Source organism: Phalaenopsis equestris, unplaced genomic scaffold (genome assembly GCF_001263595.1).
Source record: "Phalaenopsis equestris unplaced genomic scaffold, ASM126359v1 Scaffold000287, whole genome shotgun sequence".
In the NCBI taxonomy this organism is placed as follows: domain Eukaryota; kingdom Viridiplantae; phylum Streptophyta; class Magnoliopsida; order Asparagales; family Orchidaceae; genus Phalaenopsis; species Phalaenopsis equestris.
In genome coordinates this window covers 2,137,952-2,153,874 of record NW_018164729.1, presented here as the reverse complement: position 1 = coordinate 2,153,874, position 15,923 = coordinate 2,137,952, and the positions used below count along the sequence as shown (strand labels likewise).

Sequence of the window (15,923 nt, the reverse complement as noted above, 5' to 3'; positions counted from 1 at the left end):
AGTTTCCGGTCATTACTTATTCAAAAGCACTTCAAAATAACAGATAATCAAGGGATCAAACTACAAGTACAATACAACAGTTATAGAAAAATTATTCGGAAATGATTAAACAAAAAAAATACAAAAGTATAATTATCACCAACTGAATAATACAAATGAGTAATGTAAACTGCCCAAACAATCTCTAAAAAAAAGTCTAAATGTGTCGACGGTGTCATGTTAATAAAATTTATCTTTTGATATTAGCACAAACAGGAACATGTTAATGAAGCTGATAACATGTTAACTGCCATCAAATCAGGAAACGGTGAATTGCTTTAACACCATCAGAAAAGTAAAAGAAAACACAACTAGGACGATAATTCACTGTAGAAAACACAACTAGGACGATAATTCACATGTTCAAATGAGGAGAACAGGAAATGAATTCACTGAAGAAATAAAGTTACCTATAGAGTCAGCAAGCATTTTGGTAAGCCTTGAATTCTCATATGGTACGGGTTCTTTCTTTAAGGTCAAGGATGATAAAACATCCCCCAATCTGATTCCCAGTAATAATTATGTGAGGAACAGTTCAAAATAAAAATATATATATGAAAAATATTTGTTTCCTGATCAATTTAGAAACAGCAATTCAGTCAAGACAAGTATATCTCTTTCCTAATATTACTAGCTAAGATTTAGATTATAGTACAAAAAATAGTAATTTACTAAGAGTTTTAACAAATATCTGTAGCTCTCCATGACATGCATATTTTCATGAATCAAAAACAAATGAGATAAAGGTTTCATGCATATCCATATGTTTTTTAACCAATATTAACTTGCATCTCAAGTTAAAAAGCTCTACTCCAAATTTATAATTAATTAAGAAAAACTCAGTGGAAACTGCTCCAGCACAAGGGCGAGAGTAGTATAATGACCTCCATTAATGAAAGATATAAAGGTCAAATTAACCAATAAATTAGTTCTTCGTAAAAGTTCAATTTTGGATCTCATCATTAGCGCGGCTTTTGTTCAAATCCTATGCCAACAACTACCATATTTGTGTTTACTTATGCACAACACCTCCCTTGCAACACGAAATTTGCCCAAGTCCAAGATTTACTAGAAATTTTGATTATGCAATCATGTAAAGAAGGGAGAAAGTTAAGGAATGCTACCAGAAACTCCCTACCGCCTGTTGACCTCATTTATTTTGAGGTCGTGAGGTCGTTTCTCCTCTCCTTAGATCCTAGGATCTAGCTGTAAGGTTTCCTATCAACTATCTTAGAGGACTAGAGCTAGGACCCACCCCTTTTAGAAATTCGAACCACTTCCTGATTCTCTTGTGGTGCCTCGCCTGCGTGATCTCAAACCATCATCATTCGGTCGAGTGATTAAGGATCAGCATGTGGGAAACCAAAGAGAGTTCCCAATAGGATCTCAAGCCCTAGAGAAACCCCTTTAAGACTTTATCAACACACTCGCACACAAAATACACAAAATCCACTAAGTTGTGCAAATTCGGGCTAAAATTGAACTTAAACAGGGTGAAAAATGTGAACTAGTCTGAACGACCTCTAATGACGAAACAGACTGCATCAGCGCGTCCGGAGCGTCAATTTTACCCAGAGAGGATACCCACTTTGCTAGGGCTCCGAACACAAATAAATTGCACGTTAATTAATATAATTAAATAATATAATATAATATAATAAAACATAATAATAAAAATAAAAATAAATCCTTATTTTAAACTCTAGTTCACCTAAACCGCGCATGCAGCTTCCCTCACTTCTTTACAATCGCGGCCCCAGCAGAGTCGCAGCTCTCCCGCGTCTCCTCTGCCATTCGCGAACAGGCTCGCCCTCTCCTTCCCGGGCTCGATCCATTGTCTACTTGTTTTGTTGCGCACGAGATGGCTCGCCCTCCTCTTCCTCCACTCACGGCTCACCTTCTCGATCCCCGCACGACAAGCAGCAACCCCACTCGCAAGCCTGCCTCGTGCCCAACGGTTCTTTTGCTTGTTGTCGCTTCTCTCCCTTCCTAAATGCTTTTGTTGCCTAATTCAGCTACTGTTGCCTGATTCAACCACCTTAGGGTGTAGGTGGTGGTGGCTTCCTTTTTTACCTATAAAATCCCTACCTAGGGTAGGATTTTTGGTGGTTGAAAATTGGAAGAGGTGCTGCCAAAATTCTGTCTCACTTGATATACTTAATTGTTTGCTCGTTATTTTTGTTTGGTTCTTCGGTCTTCTTGTTGGGCTGCTCGATTTATTCTTGCGTAACCACATATTTGGCTACCAAGGTATTATCTTTTTGCTACAGTTGCTGAAGATTCTTGTTTTGCTACTTATATGGAAGTTCTATAATGAAATTTAGTCCAGTTATTGTGAGTTCATGTTGCGATTCATACAGGCTTGAGTGTACATTCAAATGAAGGCTTAATAAGTTTTCTTTTTTTTTTCAACTTTCTTAATACCTTCATATTCCTGACGCTAATTATTTCCCCCAACACATTTTTTTTACCCTCTTATGACATCTTGTTATTTTAAAAGTTGGAGTTGAACACATGATTTTAGAATCGGAGGTTAGATTAAAGACAACTTTGTGAGAAATGTCATATCTTTCTTCTTTAATCTATTAGTTTCATTTTGGGTACTTAAAACATGCATCTTTGCGAAGTACTTGTGCATGAATGTGTTACTCTCGTTCCATTAAATCCTAAATGTGTGGTCCATTTGCTAAATCTGAAGGCATTAGATGCTCTATTTGAAATTTTTGGAGAGTCTCAAAGTTTTACAATTGCAAAATCTAAAATTTTTCATGTTCTATTTGGAAAGTTTGGTCTTTTAAATATGAAATGTTAAGCATGCATGGTATGGTGGTGGCCATTTTTCACTAGTTTGTTTTTCCTTTCTTAAGTTATGAAAGAGACGCCTACGAAATGCTACTTGATATCCACTATTGTTGGCCTGGAATAGGTTCAGGAGCTTTTCTCGCTCCCCATCTTGCAGGTTTTTGGAAGAAATACAAGCTTTATTTTTGGAGGGGTTTGAAGGCCATTGAATTCCTTCTTGTTTGCATATTTGACATCGAATCTTTACCTTGTATACTTACGAGAAACAAATTCTCAATTCTTCTACTAGTGTCGTGTCCTTGTATGCATTAGTTGCAAGTTATAGTTTAGTGGCTACAGTTTGATATGGGCATGCTTTCTTATTAGAGAGTTTGATGCAAAAGATAAAGCAATAATGAGATAAACCTGTGAGGTTTATCTTAGGAAAATTTACATGCTTACCACCCAATTCTTTTATATTTACATATCTAACACCCAATTTCAATTCTCACGTGTTATTTTACCTATACATGCAATCGTGTTATGTCTTTTGGACTACAAAAAATATTGGATGGCTCATTTGTAAAATCTGAAACATTTGGGTGGTGTATTTGCAAAATCTGAAACATTTAAATGGCTCATTTGCAAAATTTGAAACATTTAGATGACACATTTGCAAAATCTGAAAACTTTGGGAGCTTTCATTTTCTCTCTACTTGTTCCTTAGTTGAATAATTTAAAAGCATGATTAAGACTACATTCTAATTTACATTTTGGCAAACTTGGAAAGTTGTGATGCCTCACTTTTACAAAAATTTGAAAGTTTACATGCTACATTTACAAAGCTTAAAAATTTTATAAATACTTTTGTGCTATAATCAAGTGAAAGTCTGAGATGTTGTATATTCTCTTTGCAAAAGGTTTATAGCTTTGGTGCTTTACATTTGCAAAAGCGGAAACTTCTCACATTCAATTTGGAAGGTTTGGAAAGTAGCAATGCTTTACTTTTTGAAACTTTAAGAATTTTATTTGGAAAATTAGGAAAGTTTCGATGTTTTTTTTTTTTTGCAAAACTTGAAAGCTTTAAGGTTTTATTTGGAAAATTTGAAATTATTTCCGAGTCATTTTGATTTTCGAATATTTGAAAGTCTGGAGTTTCTTTTTTTTTTTGAAAATTTGAATTGTTTTATTGGGAGAAATCAAGATTTACGTTGTTTTAAATGTTATATTCATGTTGCCTTGAAAATTTCAAATGCTCGTTTCGAGTCTGATTTGTTTAATGTTTTGGGAGTTGATTTAATTTTTTTTTTGAAAAAATTTAAACATTTTTTTACCGATTTCGCTCTTCGCTTGGTGATTTTGTTTAAGTGAGTCGGCCTCCGCTTATTTGGTTTTGTTTTCCTTTTTCTTTCTTGCAATGGTTAAGTTAAAAAAAAAGAATTTCTAATTTAATTATTTTCAGGATTGATTCATGCCTAAAAAAAAGAGTAACCAGAGGGGAGGGAATCAAAAAAAAAATAAAGATAATTAGTTTGATGAGATGATTGAAACCCAAGGGCAAACAAGGTAGCAAGCAAATCACGTTTTTTTACATGAGAAAGATAAAATTGTAATTGTGAGAATTGTTGAAGATAGGGAGAAAGTAAGAACTTAAATGAATCAAGAGTTATGGGCATTGAATTGAAATATCAGTGGGCTATCAATTACGGCCCCTAAACATTGGATAGACTTAAGCTCAATTGTTTTAATTAGGATTGAAACACATTTCACGAATTTTTTTACCAAAATTATTGGTTTACCCCTTAAATCATGAAATTCTCTTCATAACTTAGACTTAAAATTAAACAAAATGCTCCGGAATTTTAGCTTAAATCTTACACTCAAATCCTCCTGACAATTAGCGATATTTCCAATGTCACATATAAATCACTCACCCTTAGTCCTTTTTGTTTTATTTGTTTTTCTTTTTCCTATGATTTGTTTCAAGTCTCTGTGGGTCGATTTCAGTTTTCCTCAGGGCTTTCCATGTGTTACTCCGTCATTTATTATCATATACATAAACATATGTCTGTCCTGCTAGCTGAATTTCTCTACTATGTTGTTATCTGCGACGCTGATCCCATTTACAGGTGCAGCAATAACAAGAAACTCAAGTACTCAAAGTTTACAGTACATTTATAGCACTTTACTACATTTACTTAAAATGTTTTTATTTACCGCACCTTATACTGTTTTTATTTATTGTACTTCCTTATAGCATAGTTAGTTTATGCATTCATTATATTAACTACAAAACATTTTGGATATAGACTAGCTTAGGAGGTATATAGTGGTAAGTCACCAAATAACAATATTGCACGCTCACATATAAGTCATTAAACCTGAAAATATTACTACATGGAGCATGAAGCAACTCTTCGTGGGCAGCACGACCGTAACGTAGCAGAAGAAAGATGATGATTTGCAGCATCAAAACAAGTTTACATCAGCTAAACCTTTTTTTAGAATGAATAACATAACCAATAGGACTTCGAGGTAGTTTGCTTAGCGCAACATAAATCCTCACTTTGTTTTTAGGTTTTTGCACAACTCTGTTGTGCAATTATAACTCATAACACTTTTTAGGATTCTGAGGTGTCGTACGATACAATGTACAATCCTCATATCTTTCTAGGCTATTTGCAAGATCGGATATCATGCGAATGTAAGTCTTAAATTCTGAAATAAATTACAGGATAAAACATTGAATAACATCATTCAAAGACATAAAACCAAACAATGGGATAGTTGAGAGGTCACCGGGGTTTTCCTCGGATTCGTGATATCTCCTACTCTTCATTCCCTTGACTTTCTCGTGTTCAAAATTGAAAACCTAAACTTTGAAATCTTGAAAACAGAACGACTGATCTTAATCGAGAGTTTTCTTAAGTAACCCAGGTCATTTAAGATGTAATTAAGTATAGGAATTTGCCTCTATAGGCAACTTGAAACTCAGGTAAAATAAATTCTATCTAATCATTATATTAGATAGGAGAACTTGTCGGCCTCATATAAAAGGTTTCGCAGATCAAACAGATGTCACAAAATTTTTTAGTTTGAGTGGTTGTGTCTACTACAAGTGATATATTTATCCTTCGGGATAGTGTATTACATGTAATATCGCGGGCAACCTTCTAAACTATTCAATGTGTTAGACTCGTTTGGTCCCATATACTTTCAAAATTAAAATATTAATTTCAAAAATAAAAAAACACATTTATATTAAAACTAATTTCATATTTACAAAAATCATTTTTTCCAAAATAACGACCGACATCACCGATTGAGGGCTCTGTAATTAATGGTGCTAAGAAGACAATGAAATGAGTGACACAGAAGCACCTCCCGCATTGTCGTGGGCGTGAAATGGGATCACGTCTCGAACGCGAGAAGTCCCGCATAAGAAGCGACCAACAGCTTTGCTTGGACTGAAACTGTCCATGTTCCAAAACCGTAGCCATCATGAATATTTCTGAAATCTTCTACCACTCTACCGACATGTCCATTTAAATCTCCTCCAATAAATTTTTTTTCTTCAAGAGGTATCATTTGTATTAAGTCTTCTAAGTCATTCCAAAATTTATCTTTAGGCCCTATATCTAAACCTAATTGAGGAACATAAACACTTATAATATTAAAAATCTTAATATCAATGATAATCTTAAGAGTTATAATTCTATCACCAACTCTATTAATTTTTACAACATTATCTTTCAAACTTTTATCTATAATTACACCTAACCATTTCTAGTGTGACTCTTACCAGAATACCAAAGTTTAAAACCTAAATTATCAATCTCCTTAGCCTTTTCTCTAACGCACTTAGTTTCTTGAATACATAAGTTATTAATTTTCCTATGAATCATAATATCAACTAATTTCATTAATTTATCATTGAGAGTACATATATTCCAAGATCCTATCATAATATTAGTTTCATTAGTTTCATTGACTAACATCTTTACCCGCATTCGCCCGAAATATGGGAACCCTTGCTTACTTAACACTACACCCAGGCGCCGGTGTAGCGAAACTTGCACACTTTTCACTGTATTCAGGCTATATAGCGCATCGCTTCCAGGGGACGCCCTAGCACTTACACAATGATCAAAAGGATTCATGTCATGATTTTTTTCGACAAGTTCTACGTTGGATGTCGACTACCTAATGCAACCTTCCACTTTTCGCATTCGGGCTTGGGACCGGCAACGGCAGTGTTAAATTAAATTTTAAACCATTTGCTTTCCGTAACTGTTCGTGTGAGCCATCCGGTTCGACGTAAAAAAGGACAATAGTCCCGTAATTGCCCCCCACATCTCATTTCACACGAAACTCTCTCTTTCTCCTCCACCGTTCGAAACCATCATCTCAGCACACTGTCCATTTCCGGTTCCATTTTTCTCTCTCGATCGCGACAAGATCGTAAGCCCCTTATCGTTTGTATTTTTTTTTGTTCCTCTTCCTCTGTGTAAGTCATTGATCCTCTTTGATGCTCATCCTGCTTCGCTATTATGTCGTGTTCGAACCTGCAATGATCCCCACACCGATCACCTTCGTCTCTCATGCAACCTAAAACAAAGTTGCTCAATCCTCCTTGTAGCAAACAAAACTGCAAGCCTTTTCGATTGAAAACCTGTCTTCCTCGCTCTTTTCTGTGTCGCGACCCAACCTTCCTTCCCATGCAGAAACAGGCAACCTCCTACTTGGAATCGCATGCAACCGAAGCCCTCATTTAAATGTCCTCTCACATCAATCTTCCCTAGCATGTGCGATCCAAAAACACCGTCAAAAGCCTCGTCCCCCAAGTTCTTCCCTTGCACAGTGTCGTTCTGTCTTCGTTCCTCTTTCGTGGGTCTCGTCGAACACCTTTCTACACAAAAAAGGTCTCGCGATCACTGCATTGAAATCTTCCACGCCTTCCTTGCAGTGAAGTCATGTCCGAGCCCCCTAGCCTGCTTCGTCCCTGACATTTCCGAAAGCTCCTTGCTTTGCCCTAAAGCCCGAACCCTTTTACTTAAAAGCCTGTAACTTCTGCTGCGATGAAAATCGACACCCTCACTGTTCTTCTCCGTGCACAAGCTTGTGCCCGAGCCCTGCCCCCTGAGCTTACTCTCCTTATTGAGTCCAACCTGACCAGTTAACCCCTGGTCCTACCTGAGCAATTGTTTTGTTTTCTTATTTTATTATTGTGTATTGATATAAATAAAAAAAAAAATCTATATTGTACTTTGCTTTTATTATATTGTAGTCGTCGTCACTGCAATGTTGTCGGAGCTCAAAAGATATAACAAAAGAGACAATAGTGTTATTTTCAAAAATCTCCTTTCGAGGAGAGCACAAGTACATGTTCATGAGAATAAAGTGTCATTCAGGAAAATCTTGAGCTAGTTCTGAAAACTCTTTTTAAAATTGGGGTTTTAAAATACTCATATATGAGAATTAAGTGTCGTTCGAGAAAGTACAGTACCATTCGAGGAATGTTGGTTTGAGAATTAACATTTTCTGCATGTATATTAAAAGTTCGCCGCATTATTTGAGATCGCGGGTTAAATGTTTCTTTTTTCTCCCAGCAAGTCTTTTGACATAGTCAGGAAGGCTAGCATTCTCTCATGCCTCCTAAAGGGGTTGATGCAAGAAGACTGCCGAAATTTTTGGTAATTTGGACTTGTAGTTAATTTAAAATTTTTGAATATTCTAACTTATAAAATAAAATAAAATAAAATAAAAAGTGACTCATTTGAATTTTAAAATAATTTTAGAAACTCGAGCTTCTAAAATTTAAGCTCTTAGTGTTTAAAATATAAGGGATCTAGGTTTCTTAATATTTAGGCAATTAACTTTTCAAAATTTTACAAGTTCTGGGCTTTTAAAACATGAGACTCCTAAAGCTCATAAATATTAAATTTTGGATTTTAAAATTTAAACTCACAAAACCTGAAAATATTTTGAAATCAAGCTTTTCAGACTTACGCCCTTTGATTCAACTCAAAAGATCTGTCAACTAATATTGACTTCTGTCAACTAATATTGACTTAAATTTGTCTCATTAGATAAAGATCCACCCCTGATTTACAAACATCCCTTGAACGACACAACTCATGGTTGCTAACAAAAATCCTTAAATCAGATTGGATCGACTATGTCTTCTGATTAAGTAGATCAAAGACCAGGAAGACCTTGGATGAGAGAACCATAAGATATTGATTGGGTTTTCTCTTAATTTCCCCATAATCTACTTTAAGCTACAAGTGATACTTTTGCAACTTAAATCCTAAGGTTGTTGTTGTTATATGTTGACTATTCAATTCTTAAAGATTAACATTAATCGAAATTGGGGTAATTAACAATAGGGGTTTGCAGCTATGAGAAATCTCGAACCCCGGATCAAAAAGTCCTTTTAAAATGAGAGTGAAAATTATGGGGTCTTATCTACAATATAATCTACCTTATGAAAATTTGACCCTCCAAAGCTTTCTCAAAAAATAAAAATAAGAATAAATACAAAGAGTCCTAGGAAGCGGTTGAAATTTTTGGAACCCACGCAGCCAGGGTTTTAAATGAGCCAAGCTTGAGCGAGTTCAACCTCAGCTCATGTTCGGCTCGTGCTTGAAATGGCTCGTGAACATTGTGTTCGTGCACGGGTCGAAGAACATATTTTCGTTCGTGTTCGACTCATGTTCGGGTCGAAATAAGCTCGGTAGAACATATTCCACAGAATAACATCGAGTAACACCGCAGAATTATTCGGGTGTTATTCGCGGTGTCACATCGCGGAATATTATTATCATTTCTTGTAGTTTCTCTATTCCAGCCGCTTGTCTTCGTTGCTGCCACCCCCCTAAAGTCATCCTCTTGTTGTCCTACAGTCTCATGCATTCCCAATCGCTGTCGTCGGACATTCCCCTTGGCCCACTACCCCAGCAACCCCGCCCACTGCAGCTGCCTGAAAACAGTTGTTTCTTACTTTTTTCTACGGTTCCAGCCACCCCACCATCTGTTCCTCTCCTTCCAGCTTATTGTCAATGCTGCAACTCCTCCCCTTCGTTGTTACAGTCCTCCTCTTTTGTTGAAGCTATGTCTTTAAGCCCTTCACCCACTCTTTGCAACCTCTCCAGAGGATAAAACTCTTGTGGTCACTGCCACCACCCAAAGATCCACCCAATTTGGGTTTATTGTGACTTGTGTATCTTTATTTCAGATTTTCAAATGTCGTGTTATTACACTTTCCATTTCAAGTGCGTTGGTTATAACCGTCTGTGTGCTATCAGTAATAATATTTGTTTTTCCTATTATGGTTTTGGTTAACTCCGCTATCATTTGGTATCAGAGCTAGCCTAACACTGGTCTTATCCTAGGATTTCAAGCATTCCCCCTCATATCACCCCCAAAATTTCCTTTAAACTAACCTTATCCACACCCAAACCTAACCACACCACCGTCAAAGAAGAAATTATCCGAACCTGATTAGGAGTTTACCATGGAGATACTGCAAGAACTCTATCGAGTGCAACAATGGGTCGATGAAATTGAGAAGGAGACCATCCAAAGAGGTAACCCAAACTCCATTTGATTCCAGAGATCAAGGACCACCACCCAAAATAATTTGACATGAAATATCAGAAAAACCTAGAATTAGAAGTGAAGGTGGATTTTTCATATTTTAACATTCACTTAGGTCCAGACAAGTTCATCAAGTAGCGCCAGATCGTGAAACTTTACCTGACAAAAGGGTAAAATTAGTCACCAGAAAGTTAAGGAAGAGTGAATTATTTGGTTGGAAAATTTGAAGTACATAATCCAGCATGTGGGAAAAGGCAAGATCACTACCTTGCCCAAAATAAAACAAGAAATGCAACGCCAAAACTTACCAATCCATTAGGAACAAGATGTGTATATCCTAGTTTCAAAAGTTGAGAAACAACATCATACCTTAGATGCAGAGTTCAAGCCCAGAATCGAGTAGCAAGAATACATCAGGGTAACATCCAGGTCTCGGCTTGAGGAAAAATTGATTTAGAATGGAGAACGAGCGAAGCCAACTAAAATTCCGAGATATGTCTTAGTCATAAAGTATTTCAAGTGCTATAGATTTGAGTGTGTTGAATCAAATTACTCAACCAGAAGAATGATCGATTTCACTAATAAAGGAGCAATTGAAGAAGTGGTTAATGATATAGTAGGAATTGAATAAGGGGATACAAAGAAGTATAACCTTCCAATTAATGAGAGAGAGATACAAGCAGTTCAAGCTGATCTCATGAGATATAATCCAACATAATCAATATTGATTGCCCTCGACAATCTTAAATTTGGGAACAGGAACTCGACACCTGACCAACCCAAATAAACGAATTTCAGACTTTTTAGATATATAATTTACTTTGAGCTGCCCCTACTAAGGGAGGTCGATTATAAAAAATGAATCTCTTTTATGCCACTTTAAAATAATTATAGAGTTAATTGGATATTAAACTCAGCTCAGCGGAGTACCCACCAATAAATTGCAAGTCATGAAAGATAATTCACAGCTGTAGTAACTATCTTAAGAGCTTGCTAGAGAAGAAAACTCTTCATTGGGATTCAGGTCCTTGTCGACCATAATTTTTTTTGGAAAGAAATATTTTTATAAATATGAAAATAGTTTTAATATAAATATGTGATTTTTTGAAAGAAACATTTTAATTTAAAAAATAGATGAGACTAAACGAGTCTCACATATTGAATAATTTGGATGGTTGAGCGCGATACCACAAGTAATATACTATCCCGAAGGATAAGCATATCATTTGACTGTAAGCTCAACCACCTAAACTAAAGAGTTTGTGGCATCCCTTTGGTATACCAAACCTTTTTATGTATGATTGACAAGTTCTCATATCTAATATAAGGATTAGATAGAGTTTATTTTACCTCGATTCCAAGTTCTTTATAGAAGCAAGTCCCTATAGTTAATCACATCTTAAATGATCGGGGTCACTTAAAAAAACTTTCGATTAAGATCAGTGGTTCTGCCTTCAAGATTTCAAAGTTTAGGTTTTCAAGATTGGACACGGGAAAATCAAATGGAAGTGGCTCAAACACGAACAGTTATTTTAAGGAATCCAAAAGAATGAAAAGTAGGGGATATCATTAATCCGAGGAGAACCCCGGTGACCTCTCAACTATTCTATTATTTAGTTTTATGTCTTTGATATGTCTTTGAAACTTTGAAATGATGTTATTCAATATTTAATCCTGCAATTTATTTTTAGAATTTAGGACTTACATTCGCACGATATCTGATCATGCAAATAACCTAAAAAGATAGGAGGATTTACACCGTATCGTATGGTAACCTCGGAATCCTAAAAATGTTAGGACTTATAATAGTACAACAGGGTTGTACAAAAGCCTAAAGATAATATGTGATGATTCACGTTTCGCTAAGCAAACTACATCGAAGTTCTATGGGTTGTTATTTAAACTAAGGAAAATGCTTAGTTGTCGTAGACTTATTGTACTGTTGTAGATCGTCATCCTCCGTCTGCTACATCCTGGTCGTGCTGCCCACAAAGACTTACTCCATGTACCATGTAGTAGTAGTTTCAAGTTTAATGTCTTATATGTGGCAGTATTGTTATTTTGTGACTTAATGTTGTATATCTCCTAAATCAGACTATATCCTAAAGGTTTGTAGTTAACTTAAAGCATGCATAAACAAATTATGTTATAAGGAAGAACAATAAATAAAAACAGTATAAAGTGCAGTAAATAAAAATAGTATAAGAAAATGCAGTAAAGTGTTATGAATGCACTGTAAATTTTGGGTGCCTGAGTTTCTTGTTATTGTTGCACCTGTAAATCTGTAAATGGAATGGGATCAACGTCGCAGGTAACAGTATAGTAGAGAAATTTAACTAGCAGAACAAACATGTATTTATGTATAACAGAATAAATGACGGAGTATCACATGGAAAACCCTGAGGAAAACTGCAATCAACTCACAGAAACTCGAAACAAATCGTAAGAAAAAAAGACAAACAAATAAAACAAAACACATCACATATAAAGAACCAAGGATGAATGATTTATATGTCACATTAGAAATGTAACCAATTGCTAGGAGGATTTAAGTGTAAGATTCAAGCTCAAATCCCGGAGCATTAAGTTTCATTTTAGGTCAAATTATGAAGAGAATTTTATTATTTAATTTAATTAAATCAGTCATGAACCACAACCTAGTGCATACCTTGTTTATTGCTTTAACTAACATGTGAACTAGGGTAGTGTTTAGTTTCAATGCCTATTTGAAAATTAAGTAGATGAACTCTTACCTAGGGTGTACACCTAAAATCCAGGAAGCCTATACTTTAACTTGAGCTTGAAGTGTTTTAAAGTGTTTTGTCCTCAATTAAGTGTTTTCCAACTAATCCTCGAACAATTTTTATATCAAACTTAGCTCATTATCAGACTCTTAAGACCTAGGGGGTAAACCTATAATTTTGGCAAAAAGGTTCGTGAAAGGTGCTTCAATCCTAATTAAAACAATTGGGCTTAAGTTTATCCAATGCTTAAAGGTCCTAATTGATAGTCTATTAATCTCTCAATTCATGCACCTAACTCTTAAATCATTTAAGCTCTTACTTTCTCTCGATCTTCATCAGTTCTCATAATTACAATTTTATCTTTCTTATGTAAAAGAATGGTGAATGATTTGTTACCCTATTTTCTAATTAGGTTTCAATCATCCCAACAGAATAAATATCATTTTTTTTTTATTCCCTTCCCTTTTCTTTTTATTTTTTTAAGGGGTGAATCAATCATTAAAATAATTAAATCAGAAATTCTCATTTTTAACTTAACCGTAGTAACAAAAAAAAATCAACGGAAAAGGGAGGTCGACCCACTTCTAAAAAACAAATCAGCTAAGCAAGGGGTAAAACTGCAAGTAAATCGTCCTAAAAACGTTTAAATTCTTTCAAAGCAATGATTGAATCAGTCTCAAAAGGTACTTAAAAGCCTCCAAAAATCAGCACTTAAAAGTGCCCAAATCGATGTATAAAAACCTCAAAATGCAACTTAAACTTTAACGCATAAAGCTTCAAAATGACGAATAAGGCTTCAAAATGCAATTTAAACTTGGACAAATAAAGCTTCAAAATGTGGCTCAAACATTACTAAAGAAAGCTTGAAGATGCAACCCAAACATATCACTAAGACAGGGCCAAACAGCAGCCCGGATCAATGTTAAAAACATCTTAAAAACAATAACCAACAAAAACCCTCCTAAACAGGGCAAAACTGCAGCCCGAATCAGCCCAAAACACGTGTTTTTAAAAGCTCTAAACGGAGCCAATTCAGCCCACGAAACATGTTTTTAAAATGCTCCAGAGGTTTTCAAATCTTCAAAAATAAAAATGACTCGGAAAGGCTTCCAAATTTTCGAAACACTTAAAGATTTCCGGTTTTGCAAAAGTAAAGCATTGAGACTTTGCTAATTTTCCAAATAAAACTTTTAATGTTTTCAAAAGTAAAGCATTGCCACCTTCCAAACCTTCCAAATTGAATATGAGAAGTTTCAGCTTTTGCAAATGTAAAGCACCGAAGCTATAAACTTTTGCAAAGAGAATATGCAACATCTCAGATTTTCACATGAGTATAGTACCAAAGCATTTATAAACTTTCCAAGCTTTGCAAATGTAGCACATAAACTTTAAAATTTTTGTAAAAGTGAAGCATCGCAACTTTCCAAGCTTGCCAAAATGTAAACTGGAATGTGGCCTTAATCATGCTTTAAAATTATTCAACTAAGGAGCAAGTAGAGAGAAAAGGAAAGCTCTCAAAGTTTCCAGATTTTGCAAATGTGTCACCTAAATATTTCAGATTTTGCACATATGCCACCCAAATATTTCAGATTTTGCAAATACGCCACCAAAATATTTCAGATTTTGCAAATCCGCCACCCAAATGTTTCAGATTTTGCAAATGAGTCGCCCAATATTTTTGATAGTCCAAAAGAAATAACACGATTGCATACATAAGTAAAGTAGCACATATGTGAGAATTGATGAGAATTGAAATTTGGGTGTTAAAAATTTGGGTGTTAAATATGTAAATACAAAAGAATTGGGTGGTATGCATGTAAATTTCCCTAAGATAAATCTCACAATTTTGCCTCACTATTATCACCTACAACAATACATACAACATGTATTGTTTTAGAACTGTCTTGTACTAACTTTATATTAATGAGTAGAGGGTGCAATAATGATTATGAATCCTTATTAAGTGTTGATTATCAACTCTTTCATGACAACAAGCTTGATGCCACATGCATAAACTGTTGTTGATGCCATCTACTCATTCATTTAGTGACATAAGGTGGTAAATAGGCTTCTATGCCATCTCTTCGTGATCATGGATTCTTGTAAGCAAAGTCAGATCACTTATTATTTAACAAGTTAAAACTATCTCAGCTTAAGAACTTACAATTACTATAACTTGGAAATGATACTTTACAATCATGACTGCATCAGTACAATCCATAATTCAAGCATTTTTACCAGCAACAAACCATGGAGAAAATTGCTTACAGCAGACATTCAGGCAATCACGTAATTGTAACTACGGTAGGAAAGTTATGAGATCCACAATTGCAAATGTCCCAAAGTTATATAGTAAGAGCAGGAATTAAAAATCATTTGATCAGCTCAAGCTACCTGAAACTTGGTAGCCAAATACGTGGCTACGCAAGAATAAATCGAGCCGTCCAGCAAGAAAACCGAAGAACCAAACAAGATTAAGCCGCGAGTGGGAGAAGAGGAGGGTGAGCCTGTTCGCGAACAGCAGAGGAGATGCGGGAGCTAGGGCTTCGCTCGAGCGGCCTCAGGTGCGGCCGATCGCGGGAGCTGGGGCACGAAGGGGGCAAGTCAGGCTTCGATCGAGCCGCGACTAGGAAGAAGGGAGGGAGGCTAGCGTGGTTTAGGTGAAATAAGGTTTAAAATAAAGATTTCTTTTATTTTTATTATTTTATTTTTATTTTATTATATTATATTATTTAAGTATATTTATTAACGTGTGATGTA

General features: G+C 35.4%; 1 protein-coding gene across 1 annotated transcript in view; it reads right to left on the bottom strand.

Annotated features, from left to right (window-relative positions):
• LOC110024967 (kinesin-like protein KIN-14L) overlaps nucleotides 1-15,923 on the bottom strand; it is a 77,296-nt gene that overhangs the window by 41,156 nt on the left and 20,217 nt on the right. Inside the window, exon 9 of the mRNA XM_020725176.1 lies at nucleotides 450-541. Within this exon, the coding sequence (XP_020580835.1) occupies nucleotides 450-541 (92 nt within the window). The remainder of the gene's footprint in view (nucleotides 1-449; nucleotides 542-15,923) is intronic.